The following is a 15,653-nucleotide window of genomic DNA, read 5'->3' as shown; positions in this document are numbered from 1 at the left end:
AAGTACCAGCAGAGATTAATTTGAGGGCTGCAAAAAGATCTAAAACTCTTGCATAATGCACATACATTATTTTCAATATTAAAAGAATCCTTATAAACAAGAACCAGTGCTTATGATGAATATTAACAGAATAATTTTTGGCAGCATAAGCCACATCTCCCTACATAAAAAACAATCTTAACAAATATATCTATTTTCTAACTAAAAAGATGAGAATGGACTAGGTGAATCAGAATATCTTAGCAATTATAATACTTAACAATAAGAATTCAACAAATCAATTAAAAAACAATAGTTTAAAGAGAAATTAAGATTCTATGCCTTTTCAGAGTTTTATTTGAGAGATCAATTCAGGTATCTGAAAGACAAAAGTTTTGAAATTCTTGATATCTAAGAAAATACAGAAAAAGGAATAATATAGGCATATTTTTTCCTTCTCTCTGTAAAATTGTTATGTATTTATTTATGTGGGTGTTGGAGCATGTGGGGTCAAGGTGTGCATGTTGTGGTCAGAGGACAAGATGCAGGAGGTGGCTCTCTCTTTATGGGATTTGGGGGAGCAAATGCAGGTCGTGAGGCTTGGTGGCAGGATGCTTTCAACTGCGGAGCCACCTCGCTGTCCTCTTATTTCCCTGGTCTTTTAAGAATGAGAAATTTATCTATTTTTGGAAAATGGAATGGGCAAGAGGGAATTACTGAGCGACTACAGACAAAGCATTCCAGTAAGTACTTACTCGTGCACATTACAGTCAGAAACCCACGAGGCCAGAAATCATGTCACCACTTAATTCCATGAACAAGCCTCTAGAAAAACTTAAAAATAACATAGCAGTCAATTCAATCACTTGGTGGATAAATATTGACTACTGTGCTTCACTGGAATAAAGACTCCATTGACTATGTGTTTCTATTTTAGGCTTATGAAATATAAAAAACTGCCTAACCATTTTTACGGTGTTATTGCTTATGGATGTACTCTGATTTTATTAATATTAAATGTGAAAAATTATATTCCATTTAGTCAATAAATGTGACCCTGTGGTAAGAGTACTAACTAAAAATATATTTTTCTTACTAAGTCTCTATATTAAACTTTTTTGTTGTTGTTGACACAGGGTCTTTCTATGTAGCTGAAGGGGGCCTGGAATTTGCAATTCTCTTGTCTTGATCTCCTGAGTGCTATGATTACAGGCATATGACACCATGCCCGACTGTATTAAACCTCTAAAATTCTCATGTAACTGAATCACAAATGTTCCAAAGGGGCAATCTTATCACTACATTCCTGTGTGTATCTAATGGGTGCACATACGGGTTCCACACTTCTATAAAAAAAAAATCTGTGACTCCCATTGTATATCTGTGAGCACTGACTTGAGTCTACATATGTATCTTTGTGTAATACAGTAGTCCAGACATCTGTAATTATATTTTATTTCTATGAGACAAGACCTAAAATGATTATGCTGAATGATTATTTTAACTGGGACATTTTGACAAAGTGTCTTGGTTAATAGGATAGGTTTAGACAGCTCACTATTAGCTTGTTCTGGTTTGATCTTTGAAATTAGCACAAAGCTATTTCTCCCACTTGTCCCTGTTCCGGATTTTTTCCATCGCATCCGTTGTTTAATGAGGGCAAGTCTTTGTCTTATTTGGCGTACCCTCAGAAATTAGAGCAATGCTGAGCACCAGTACAATAAATGGTTGTGGAATGTCAAATAATGAAAAGTTCAGAATTTAGGGATATTAAACTAATGAAAGACAACCTGGATAAAAGTTACTCTGAGAAACAATTGTTTTGGCGTATATATGAGGCATATATTATAGACAGCACACACGCACATATGTATATATGTATATGCACACATGCACTGATAGAAGCCGAGTCCATACGATAGCAGGAGGATTGGCAAACAGTAGGCATACAAGAAGTACTGGCTGCCTTAGCAAACAAGCATCAGATGTCTGCATACGTAAATGGCTGGTTATTTCTATGTACCTCTTTCAGTCTTTAATTTGTCAAGGACTTCGGTTTTGTCTGTTAGATCAGATTTTAAGGCACTTTCCAGCTGAGCAATCTGCACTTTCATCCGCTGCTCCTTTAACTTCCACTGTTCCTCATGGGCAGCACTGAAGGCACTGTAAAACACACGTGACATGCAGGGAGAGCTGGGAAACCAGCTTCCCCCGAAAACAACAGAGAGAGAGCTTTTAGTGGCACAGAGGCCACTGCCAGCATGTCTTAGGAATTAAGTAAACATATGCTGGGCTGCTGCTGTTGAAACCAAGGCGCCTTGCTCAGGCTGCGGTTAGGAAACATGAAAGAGTCTGTGGGATGAGCAAAGGAACTGGCCTTAATTTAGAGCTCCAAAGTCAGAAAAGTTGGCAACACACATCTTTTGTGGACTAGTTAGGAATTCAGATACTTTACATACTGCAGAGGAATCCCTGACTCCAAACCTCAGCAACTGACAGGCAAGACTGTCTTCTTCCACTTACAAGCCCACTCACTCAGTGTTGGGAAAAGTATTTTCCACCTGATCTAAATCTAATTCTGAGAAAATTGTGAGTCTGTGATAACAAAGACATAAAATGACAGCCATACAATGACAGTACATTGAACCACAAAGTGGTAATTCTGATATTAAGAAGTGGTGCGCAGGCACTAAAAGTGATAGGCTAAAAACAAATAATTTGACTTTTTATCACAGATTTTTATAAAACAAGAGGCTGTAATCTAATAAGATAATGAAGGCATGAAGGCAAAATTAGAATCAATCCTTAATAAAAGTGCAGCAGCTTTTTTTTTTAGACAGTCTCCAGCACAGGCTGGCCTTGAACTCTGTATGTAGCTGAGAATGACCATGAACTTGTGGCCTTGCCTTCCAGCTCTGCTCTCCAGGGCTGAGACTGCAGGTGTGCACCACCACACCTGGTTTACACAATGCTGGGGATAGAAGCTAGGACTCTGTGCAAACACTCCACCAACTGAGCTACATCTGTAGCCCGAAGTAGTTTCAGTTATGGTTTGAATCCGCTGAAGATCAAGGCCCAACATACTAGAGGGGGCCACAGACTTGGGATAAGTAGATGCTACACACAGAGAGAAAACAAACGTTTCTTTATCCAGTGGGTCCTGAATGTGCTACACAATGGTGCTATAGCAGCTTGTTCCATGACTCTCGGGGACAGTTCAAAGGGAGAGGCCTGGCAATTCAGGTTTCTGTAGCTTCCCAGGTGATAGCCAGACTTGGGCAAACCTATTGTGATCTGCATTTTAGCAGGAAGCCATTCTCTGTGAAGCTTGACATGACTGAATAATCACCCGCAGCTTTGACCCCTCCACTTTAAACTCAGTAAATGAAACAGAACTCTATAAAATCTTGTTTTATACCGATAATGAAGTAAATGAAAAAGAAATATATTATTGAAAATTGCCCTTAGTGTTGCTCCCAACTAGTCCTGAGGTTTTATTCCAAGAGATAATTTTCATAAAAGGCACAGTTTTCAAAAAAACTGTGTATTCGTTTCAAATTTTGAATCTTTATTGCATTAAAAATATCACCTTGAAAATAAATGGAACTCTAGAAGCCACTCTAAAGATGCCATCTGTTCTCCTCTATTAGTGTTCTTCATTTCACATATGGATCCTTAAAAAACAAAAACCATGGAACTGATATGCCAATATCTGAAGCTAATTTTTATCAAAGGTAGAATTACTTAGACTTAAGTGAAATCCAAATAAAACACATACACTTTTAATACTAAAGAATATTCCTTTACAAATTCACTTAAACATGAAGAATGTATATAATTTCTGTGTCTAGCCAAATAAATACATATGCATGAATGTGGGTACATGTATGTATGTGTGCCTTCTATCATTAAAAACATGTACCACCCGAAAAAACTTAGCATGATGAAACAGGACGACTATAAATCCCCTCAGATGCCAGCAATTAGAAACAGTAGTGTTCCAACAGTGTGCACACTGCAGAAGATCACCAGCAGCTAATCTGGCAGGAACATCAGAAGCTGTGTGTTTAAATTAAGAACAATTTAGCAGCCTGGTTTTTCCAAACCCACAAAATACTAGTGTAAATCAGCATAAGTCAATCTGAATTTAGCCCACTGCTATCTTCCCTCTAAATTTAGGATTGCATTCCACTAGAGTTTCATGAGGAATTCCTTTTGAATTTACTATATTCCTCTATGCTTGGAGCCATCTGTGTAGCTATAAATGGTGAACCACATCTGGCTCCATTTTCACTGAAAGGGCTATATACATGATTAAATCTGCATATGAGAAGAGTGTTTAAGAACTTTTTATTCATGAAAATGTTTTGTATATACCAACAGTGGCAGTGAAGGGAGGAGGACTGTCTCTGCACCCATTGCATTGGTATGTTCTGTGACACGCCTGCAGGAGGGGCTGTTGGTGCCTGTGGTCACTAGCATGCCCACTGGCTGCCATCGGTCTCAAGTATACTGTTAATACACACCCTTGATTAAAACACGATACAATCAAAATAAAAGCTTAAGAATTCCTCTCTACCCTCAGGCCTTTTTTCTCACAGAAAAACTTCATTCCTCTAATGTTCCAGGACTTCCTCATGTGAGAAATGAGGGGGAATAACCCTATCTCCCATAAAGAAACCCACAGGTACTTCAGCAAGAGGCCTGCAGATAATCAGAGCTCATGTTGCAAAAATGAGCAGAGTCTATGGGCGGCCAGCACTGCTCTTTCAAATTCTGAGCAGTGTCACAACATAAAAACTTGATCTGTTCAATTCTTGAAAGGGTCATTCACTGTAAGAGTCAAATTAAACAAACAGCTATTAGATCAACATCTCTCCAGCAAGCAATCCCTTACAGTCACTTCCAACAGGAATCCTGGGCCCAACCTCAAAATGAAAACTTGGGAGTGGATGGTGGTAGTAGTGCTTTGCGCATGCACAGAGAGTGTGTGTGTGTGTGTGTGTGTGTGTGTGTGTGTGCATGTACTCAGTAGGAGAGGCTTAAAAGTATGGTGTAATGATTCAAATAACCTCTCCAGGTTATGTGTACATACTATTTTTGAAGGCCTACTGCATTCACTAGTTCCCTGGCACCCAAACTATACTAATTTCAGAAATGGAACACAGCCTTGCCATATTATTGCATGAAGTTTCTCTTTAGCAAGCAGTAAGATTTAATTGCAAAAAAATCATTCTGAATCTTAAAACTGAACATTTCTTAAAGTTATTATTTCTTGGCATTGTATCAAAAATGTTTAGCATATTAACGAAGTCTCATACCACGTACTAACATGAGGGTTTTATCTTACCACATGATTCTCTAGTATGTCACATGTCAAGTAATAAACAGATTCAAAATTTCATTTAAAAAAGGAAGATGAGAATGCAATCTGCAAATCATCTTTTTCTCCTGAAAAGCAGCCAACTTTGAATAACAAACACATGCTCTTCTTTTTAAAGCATGCTATCATTATGACTAAGCAAACAAGTAGCATGCATAGTTTCTGATTAACATTAATTTCAGCAACGATGAATAAAGAGTGTAGTGAAAGAAAAGCACTGCAAGAATCTAGGGACAATGGTGATATTTGTAGTTTCTCTATGCTTCCGGAAGTATATTTAAGAATTCCATCAGAGGATTCTAACATTCTAGTTATGATTGCATATACACATTGGACTTCAGGCTTGGGTACCACTGTATTTTTGACATTGTTTTGATGCTCATCATAGCCATTTACTTCAAATACCTCACATAAAATTTATGTGTAAACAGCACAATGAAGTCTGTTTTCAGCGTGATGCTAAAAAAATGGAGTGCAAGCCCAAAACATTAAAAAAAAAAAAAAAATCAAAACCTCCAAAGCCAGATTTAGATTCACACTCTTAAATCATCTTCTAATATGAAAAGATAAAGTTTTATGGTGATTAAGTAAATATGAGAAAAATATGCCTTGTCAAAATTCCATTTATGTATTATTCCCAGATAAGTCTGATGTTTTTTATTCCAGGAAAGTGTGTTCAGTAAATTCTCAAGTTGGAGAGAAGCAGAAATATAGAAGTAATGGCCAAATGGCACTGAGCATTTTGTATTTAAACCACATTAAATTATTTCGAGTTACAAGATGTTCAAGATAAGTATAAATCAATCAAAATCTCTGCATGTATGGCAGTCCATTATTTCATGGATGCTTCCTTTTCACACAGATAATTTTCCAATGCAATTAAAATCAGCAAGAGCGATGTACTGGGTTGGGGGGAATCCTGTTTTAGAGTTGAAAGAATAGGGTTCAATTCCATGCTGCTCCGCCAGCCATGCAGTGTGACTCTGCACAGGGGCGTTCGTCTGGTGTTGGTCTCAGTTGCCTTCTTTACAAAACAGAGGGACATTGTCATCTTTCACCTAGGAGGGCACTGCATAATCTGTACGACACTCAAATTTTAAACATATGATTATAAAACGTATAGTTACATCAATGTAAATATACATACAGTCCCTTCGAGATGGGAACATAAGCTAGGAGGTGTAATATATTCTCTAGGTCAAGTTAATTAAGGTTAATTGGAAAGGGACTGGTACAAAATGGTCTAGAAGGAAGCCTTATACAGTTCCACATAGAGACGTTTAGCTAGGCTACCCTTGCCAGAGGGCTCTGATTATTTAATTGGTATTCTACTGTTGCTAACCCTTAACAAATAGAAAAAAAGGTACAAAGCATTGGAATGATGCTTACCAATGACTTAGGTCATGTTTCCAACTAACCTAAAATCCACACAAATGTAAAAACTAAAAATTTTAAATGTATATAAATTTATAAAACATTAGGCTAAGAGGTTAAAGAGATATTTACATCACAGATACTAATTCTGAGGGTTCAGTATATTACTAATATGAAGCAATGGCTGAGTAACAGATAAAACATATATTTAAACATGCTAAATCTGATTCTACATTATCCCACACTTAGCATCATACAGACTGGAAAGATGTTAACAATTACACAGATACACATCAATAGACAGCTCAGAATCACTGAGCCAGATCTAGCAATGGAGTAGAATTTTGTTTCAAATATTGCCAGAAGGAGTTATTTTCTAAAATACAGTAATTAGGAAACATATTAAGAGCTGAAAGTAAAGTAGTTCTTCAAAATTCATCTTGAGCTGAGGTGCCTGACTTTTGCTGGGAATTCTGGAAGCCCAGAAGAGAGACTGAAGCAAGCTCAGAGAGCTTCTTCAGATTATAGCACTCTTCACAAGTACGTAATATCTGTCAAAGGTACTCCACCCTTGTTCTCCTTTCCTTGTCTGTAACGTGAGAATATAGAATCCGATATCCACAGTACTCTGAGGAATTTATAGGAATGGATGCAGACCAGCCTGCATGGCATCCACGGCCTGGAGCTTGTATTCAACAAGTGACAGTGCTTGTTACTCACAGTAAAACAACCTGGTGCTCCAAGTGATGACTACAGCTCAGGTTAAAACCGGCACAAAGGCCTTTGCAGAGCTTATTTATTATTTATTTATTTTTTTTGTCATGATCTGTTGCTAGTTTTTAAATCAATATTAGGTATTATGACAATAAATGCTTTGATTCAAAAGAGCTCAAACAAGAATGAAACACACAGAATTTTGATTTACCTGTTATAAAGTTTATCATAGTTTTCCTTTAAAAGTTCTCGCTCCTTTTCTAAATCATTAATTCTATCCTGCAGCTAAAATGAAAACAAAGTTACAAAGATTTTCCATGGTTCAGGGTTAGCACTCTGGACTCTGAAAATAAAGTTATACATAAGTTATTATCATATCAAACTACAAGTAAGAAAGCCAGGAGAGGACAGCCTCTCGTTCTAGCCCCAATTCCCACACTGAGGCTGCTGACTAGACCACATACAGTGCCGGCATTCAGTCCAGGGTTGATTTCTTCCATGTCACTAAATAAACATGAAATTAATATTCCTGTTTTAATTTAGTAGAAACGTATGCACTACTTTATGACAACATTAGCCAGAACTCAATAAAGAATGCGTTAAGAGCTTTCTCTTAAGACCCTGGAAATATATTTTTTACTCTCGATCCTGATGAATTCCATCATTATATTCATTTTGTAATAATTTCCAATTGGCCCATAAAAAGTGAGTATTAACTGTTCTTTGAGTTCAGAGTTCAAACAAGTTTGTTAATCACTATTTAATTAAAGACACAATTTCTCTTGTTACCTGAAATTATAAATAGTAGCACATCTTAAGAATAACTAAAATAGTATTCCATATTTTATCCTAGTGAATAAATTTTTCAGAAATATAATTATTAGATAACACAGTAATTTTATTAGATCTTTGTGATTAAAATATAGATTGTTCTACTGTAGCATTTAAGGTTTTATTAATAAATATGTTCTGTAGTCATTTCTCTTTCTTTTTTTTTTTTTGCTATGGAACAGAGTACTTAAAATTCATCTCCATTTTCAACATTTTCTTTTGGTGTTAATGAGAGACAGTAAAGGATTGAGTGGAGAACAGTATGTAAACACCTATTCCATTTCTGTTCTCCTTAGGAATAAGTTTAACAGATTTCAGAAAAAATATTGTGCTACTTGGGAGATATGACTGGCAACAGTAATAGAAGGGTAAGTTTTCAAACAACCTCCTGGAAAGAAGATAATTTTACAAAATTGTTGTCATAGTAACATCCCCTCAGAAACGCCATTCCTATAATTTTATTCTTGTGTTTCAATGATTAAGAAGCATTGTGTTTAGGAATGCTCCATTCTTCAGGTCATGTGATATATCATGTTACTCTTCCTTTCACTCAAGGCTCTTTAATCCTAGATAAACAGTGGCTCTCAGAACATTTGTGGGTATTTTTAAGCATCAGTTTGCCATTCATGTTCTACACTAGCTACTCTATTCTGCTGCATTCAAAATACCAAATACATAGTTCAAGATTTTGACATAAATTCAATTTTTGAATTGTTTCTCTCTTAACTTTTCAAAACAGTTCCAGAGAAATTATTATGCAAGAAATGACTGCACTCTCCTGGAACTCACCTCCTCTACTCTTCTCTCTGAAAATCTTGCGGAATGCAACTGCTTCTCGAGGCTGCAGCACTTCAAACGTTGTTCTTTCAGCTGCATGTTCAGCTCATCTCCATTTGCCATCAAGGCATCATGGCTGATCCTGAGTGTTCTTTGTTTCTACAAAAAGAGAAACAAAAAAGAGATAACAAAAAGAGAAAAATTTAAGCATATTTTTAAAAATATTTTTAAAATATTGTGCTACTTTAAGCATATTTTAAAAAATATGCTTAAATTTTTAAATTAAACTTTAAATTTTTTAATATGCTTAAATTTTTACTCCAAAAAATTAATTACAATTCTAGCCATTCTGGACATTTACACTGCACAACTTATTCAAGTCATAAGCAATGTATGTGTGATACAAAGAAAGTCACTTAAGTATCACACCACACAGACTGTCTTCCCTTTTATTTGCCCCTAGGTTTTGACTTGTTGATAGTAACCAGTAAGTAAACTGGTTTTCGTGGTTAATATTCTCCCCTTTTTACTATGGTTATAGTAGTTGGACATGTTACCTAAAAATTCTTCAGCATAGGTAAAAAAATGCTGATCACTGACATGGAAACAGAAAGGATTTGCCATATCAAAGCATAAAAAAACAACTTTGAAAAGTTAACTTTTAATTTTAATACAAATAAGTTTTTAAATTATGCAAAAATATTTATAAGCCCTTCTTAATTTTTAAACAAGTTTATATGTGAACATGCTTTATATTCAATTTTACATACTTAAATGCCATATGCTTTTAAAAATAAAATAAAGTAAGTTAGTAATTATAATCAGGTCTTTTGTAGACACCATTGATCATAACATGAAATACCTCACCTGCGTAAGTCCTAGTGAAAGCTTTCTTAGCTCATATAAAATAAATATGACCTTTAAGTCAGATTAGAAAACTTCAGATTAGTTTTCATCACTGCTGTATTATTTATTACACATGCCACCTTTAGTAACATCATTGAGGCTCTTGGCTTCATCCTATCTAGCCTTTTCTGTACTACTTCCCAAAAGATGTAGCCTGCACGATAGCAGGTACTTGTTATTTTATTGTCTGAAAAAAACACATCAGGGGTCACTGTTACAAGGGAATCAAGATAGTCAGAGAAGTCGGAGAACGTAAAACCATGTTTCAATTCCTCTCTTAATTCTTCATTTTTGAAACTGCTTTCGCCCAGAGGTACTTTGAGTCAAAAGGGACCTATATACGCATGGGTAGATGTAACACTCCCACTCACAAAACAGATCCCTCTCCTACAAGTTTGTGTTTCTATATGGAAGGTGGTTATATTTGGCATTAAGAGAGGTTCCTATAGGTTGGAAGACATCACTCAGGGTATGGCTGACAGGTACTTAACTATTTACTCACTAGTGAAGCAGGCATCATATGACCCTATGCTTTATATCAATGTACAGCTTTCCTTGTCTCTGTATTTCAAAGAAAGCATGACTTAATATATAATCTGACTATCTGGAATGTTTTGGAGTTCATTAATTCTAGGACTTTTTTAATTATGAAGTACCAATAAATAGTAGCCCTGTGATGGCACATTCCTGGGTATCCACAGTCACTTGAAAGCCATCCTGAGGGTAAGGAAGTCTGAATACTGTCAGACTGAACTGTAAAGGCTTAAGATAAATAACTGACAGCTGATATTATAGGTACTCAACTATTTTCTGTTAATGGTGGTGAGCAAAGAAACACAAGACAAAACAAAACAAAATCCCCATCACAGAAAGCTTTAACAGATGTAATTGTTGTCCTGTTTGTCATTCTGGTCTCTACTGCTCACCTATGAAAGTGAAAATGCACACAAGTACAGAGACATCTTCAGGGTTTCAGGACCATTATGAGCCCAGAAACAAAGTGATGAGAATGAATGTTCATGGCACGAGAGGATTTATGAGAGATGTACTTATTAAAATGACTTAGATGGTTATAAAAAGCCTATGAGTTACTTAGTAACTGTTATGAATGACATACAAAGGGAAATCATATACATTTAATAAAGCAAACATTAAAATAAATTTTAGTATTATGCCCATTATTAAAAGTACAACTTGAATAATATTTTAAATCCTTTTCATCTGCAAACAAAATAAATAACCACAGTACCTCTTGAAGCTGAATAAATTTTCCTTCTATGACTGAAAGAGCATTGCTTTTCTCCACTAGTTGTTTATGAAGCTTAATCATTTCTACATTGTCTCGAATATTTGACCTTCAAAGTTGTGTTTAAAAAGAAAAGAAAAAAAGTTAAAAATACAAGTTATAGGAAAATGAAGAACACATATACACACTCTCTCTCCCATGGTTGATTTACTTATATATAATCAAGTCATCTAAAATTTTGTATTATTGTAATTTGTAGCAGATTATTTAAAAACTAGCCAATATCAGTTCCGGAAGGTGTATAAATAGACCCTCTGAGTTCTAAGGGTGCTTCCAAACTCAATGGCAATGTTAGCTTCATCACACTGATAGTACAGACTGATAGCCATTTTAGGATGTTCTGAAAGACTGCATAAAACCAGTTTTCAGCGTCAGCATCTACCAGCAAACTTTACCCTGCTCTGCTACTATCCCCTTAGGATAAAAGAGCTCTGTCATTCACTCCTTACCACTCCCTGGGCACATACAGTATCACAGATTATCAAGAGCTTCCTCTTGGAGTTTCACCTTTTCAAAACATTTCCTAATAAGTGACTTAGCATTTTATACTAATAATGACCAAAGATGGCATTTGAATATGTTGCAGCTGTGCCGTTAGCTGTAAGAGATTATTTGATGTCCACAGGGTATACAGAAACCTTATATGCTGCAATACTATTTTGTATTTTTCCTACTGAGATTAAAGCAAATGTAGAATTTAACAGGAAGATCTTGTTAAAGGTTAATCATAGATCTAAATGAATACCTGTTCTCAAAAGGCATTTATTTTCCTGACAGAAAAAAGGTTCCTTAATTTAATGCCTTATTTAAACTTTTTAAAATTGTGAAGCCTTGATTTTAAGACTTCACTTTAAAAAATATAAAGGTAAAAATTTTAAATTCAGAAAATTATTTCAGCATTTAAACTAAGTAATTTTACTTCTAAGGCTTACCTAGTATTCACATATTGGAAACATTGTCACAAGGCCCAATGGAACCAGCAAATGCACTACAAAGCTCACACATCTGTAAACCAGCTGAGGACTTGAAATACTCAATTTTCCTCTTTGATATTTGAAAGTTCATTGTATTTTGGCATTGCACAGTTAGTTGTCCTCACACAGAAGATAAACAAGTCCAAGATCTTTCTGGATCTTTCCCAGGTCACAGTCTTAACACAATGTTAAAATAATTATGTGTCTAAAACAAGTTATCTAGCAGTTCTGAACACAGATTCAACAGTGTGCTTGCTGTAATTTTTTTGCTACATTTTTTACTAAAATACAATGTGAAGAAAAATATATTTTAGATAAAGCATAGAGAAAAGACTAGAATTAGTTGGCTTAAGCACTCAGTGATGTGTAGCATTTATTGATAATGAAGGACAGAATGTAACTCAAAAATAAAAAATTCTGTTGTCTCAGTTTTTTAAAAAGTAATTTAAAAAATCTTGTATGTATGGGTGTTTTGACTGTATGTATATCTGTGCACCAAGTGTGTGCCTGGTGTCCCCAGAGGGCAGAGGGCACCAGATACCCTGCCTGGGCCTGGAATTACAGATGGTTATGAGCTGTAGTATTGGTTCTGGGACTGGAACCCAGGAAGGATCTCTGGGAGAGTTGCCAGTGCTCTTAACTGCTGAGCCATCTCTCCAGAGCCTTTCTTTCTCAGTTTTTTTTTTTTTTTTTTGTTGTTCTTTTTACTGGGGGAAGGAGGGAGCAAAGGATCAAATCTAAGCAGTGACTCTGACATTTTGTTTTAAAACAAATTTTCCAAGAAAGATCAAATATATTTTAAAATCAACTGTAGTTTATTATCAACAAGCAGTTAAATCTCAACAATCAGTTCAAAATTATAGCATCACAAAATCTGGTGCAGAATTTTCTTTGTATAGCAAAGGAGAGCAACAGGTTTAAACACCATGATGTTCTGACTGGTGGACTTCTGCTGACCATTTCCCTGAATGCCTCAGGGTGTGGCCTTTCCAAAATTTTGGTAAGACACAAGCATTCTATACTGACGATACCCAACACTGGACATGAACACAGCTGTGTTTGAGAACAGCGATGATGATGTGTTACTTTGTCAGTTTACCATAAAGCACAGATGCTCTGGATAATGCAAAACCTCCAATTTCACATAGGGGCTTTGTAGGTAATAGGTACTCTTATTATAATGACTACATAACTTCTGAGGATAATAAGCTGAAGATGTAATTTGTCATATACAAGTGCTGGTCAGAGATGTAAAGTACACAACATTAAAATCAGCAACATGATACCTGTGGTATGGTGTTCACGATATACAACCAAATTACCTCAGACCTGATAAGCAATTCAACATTTTCAAAAAGGGTGAAATTTGGGAAAACAATAAGGGTGGGGGTGACATTATGGAAAAGAAATGTAACAAAAGGCTTATAAGGATGTTAATCTTAAGTGAGAGGGCAGCATCATAAGCTAAGATGCATCACTAAGCAGGCAGTTGAAGACCTACATGCCTATGGAACAAAACCTCAGGTTGGCTTCCTTTATGCAAGAGATGTAGGAGAGGTAATGTATGAGCAATGAGCAATGTGTTCGGAGACCTCTGCATAGTAACACTGTCCATCGTTTCACATACACAGGAACTCAGGATGGCCATATTCTAGCACAAAGAACTATGCACAGTGTAACACTCAGATGGACCCTGACAGTTGTGCAACAATTTCTGCGAGCTGCATTACGTATTATAAAATAACCTGCAGGCAGATATCAAACATTCTAATTAAATGCTTTGTAAAAGTATATTTCTCAAAATTTCAACAAGGCTTTTGAAAAACCATAAAAGTTAAGTTGGAAAATGCAGTGACTTTATTTTTCTTCTTTGCTTTCTCTTTTTATAGACATGATTTAGAATTATGATCGCATCTTCTGAAACTATGAGAAAAGGTGTTGGCTCCTCTCTAGATTAAAAACAAGCTGAAATAAATTAGACGTTATGTTGAAAAAAGCAACCGAGCTCAACAACTTGCGTGCCAACTTTCTCTTGTATAATTTGAAACAGTCAAGCAATAAACTCTGAAAAAAGAATTTCGAATGGAAGCCTTGAAAACACTTGACTCCAGCTTTGCTACTGGGCGCCATAATAAATCCAGAAACGTAAAACCTCAGATACAGTGGAGAAAGAAAACTTTCAGTGGGGCCATGTAATGTATAGTCTAATATGAAAGCTTAAGAAGCAGAAATCTTTGCTCCAGTTGGAGTTTCATATATTCCATTCCCTAGACACTCCCCTCCTCTCTCCCACCAGCATTTCATTCCTTACTACAGTAAGGATCATGAGCAGCACACTACAGAAGGTGGGGAGGGGCTCTGTTACACAGAAGCTATGCTGTGAGATTCTGGGAAGCAGTGAGGTCAAATGTTTATGAGACAGAATGGAAAAGACCACTGTGAGTAATAGTTTTAGCCTTGGCTGAGTCCAAAGGATAAGGCTAAAAACAATCTTAAGACTTAAAATTATTTTAATATTCTTTTTAAATAGTGGTATAAACTTGATTATCATATTGTTGAAAGAGATGTGGATCACTGATAGCTGAAAAAAAAATTATTAGCAATGATGTCTTGAACAGGACTCCAGAAGCATCAAGTAAACTGACAGAGTGACTTGCCCTAAAATTATCAAGAATAGATGTAAAGGGTGATGGTTTCACTCAGAATCGCTCCTTGCGAGCATGGGTGCAGATGGCTCCCTGATCTAAGACTGCATAAAGGAGCATGTGTCTACGTAAGTTTAATTTGCTAACACGGCAGAATTCTCCCAGTGCTGTTACAAAGTGCAAGTCACAACTTCAGAACTTTCTTACTATCACCATTCACAGGAATGGAGGGAACAGATCTGACAGAATTTCTATATGTAGAGACTCACACTAATATGAAGAAAAAAAGACATTCCCTACAAATGGCTTGGAGCAAGAGTAACCTAAATCTTGGTTTACCTTCTAGAGATGGCCATGTTCAGGATCAAGTTTAATGGACTTCAATCGAAAGTTTATTGAACAGCCATGGGAACCTGGGACTTTTCAGTATTTCCAAAAGCCCAGTGGGAAATGTACATTTACTGGCTATTAACCTTGCAAAAGTGAACTTAAGCTTTTTTTTTTCCTTTAAATTCAGTTTTATACAATTACTCCAATGCAGTGCAAGTACAGGTTATTTCACAAATACCAGAAAAAATGAATGCAACAATAGCAGTTCTGATGACTATAAAATGAAAAAAAAAATTAAAAAAAGTATTGGGTAGGCAAATCTTTCAGACATACAAGGTCTTGGGAGCAAATAACTTGTTTACACTTGCCCATTTCTTTATTAATTTATAAAAGAAATAAAGAATTCAGACAAGGTGCTTATGCTATTGAGTCAC

At 35.9% G+C, this 15,653-nt stretch overlaps 1 protein-coding gene across 3 annotated transcripts in view; it reads right to left on the bottom strand.

The window, feature by feature from the left end:
• The window catches only part of Rpgrip1l (RPGRIP1 like), a 100,562-nt gene that overhangs the window by 65,301 nt on the left and 19,608 nt on the right, over positions 1-15,653 (bottom strand). For all 3 annotated transcript variants that reach the window (XM_060392227.1, XM_060392228.1, XM_060392229.1), the window contains exons 7-10: positions 11,214-11,319; positions 9,071-9,217; positions 7,662-7,735; positions 2,003-2,142 (exon numbers count right to left, since the gene is read on the bottom strand). In XM_060392227.1, coding sequence (XP_060248210.1) covers positions 2,003-2,142; positions 7,662-7,735; positions 9,071-9,217; positions 11,214-11,319 — 467 coding nt within the window. The remainder of the gene's footprint in view (positions 1-2,002; positions 2,143-7,661; positions 7,736-9,070; positions 9,218-11,213; positions 11,320-15,653) is intronic.

Source organism: Meriones unguiculatus, chromosome 10 (genome assembly GCF_030254825.1).
Source record: "Meriones unguiculatus strain TT.TT164.6M chromosome 10, Bangor_MerUng_6.1, whole genome shotgun sequence".
NCBI classification, from domain to species: Eukaryota; Metazoa; Chordata; class Mammalia; order Rodentia; family Muridae; genus Meriones; species Meriones unguiculatus.
This window is presented reverse-complemented; position numbering and strand designations above follow the sequence as displayed.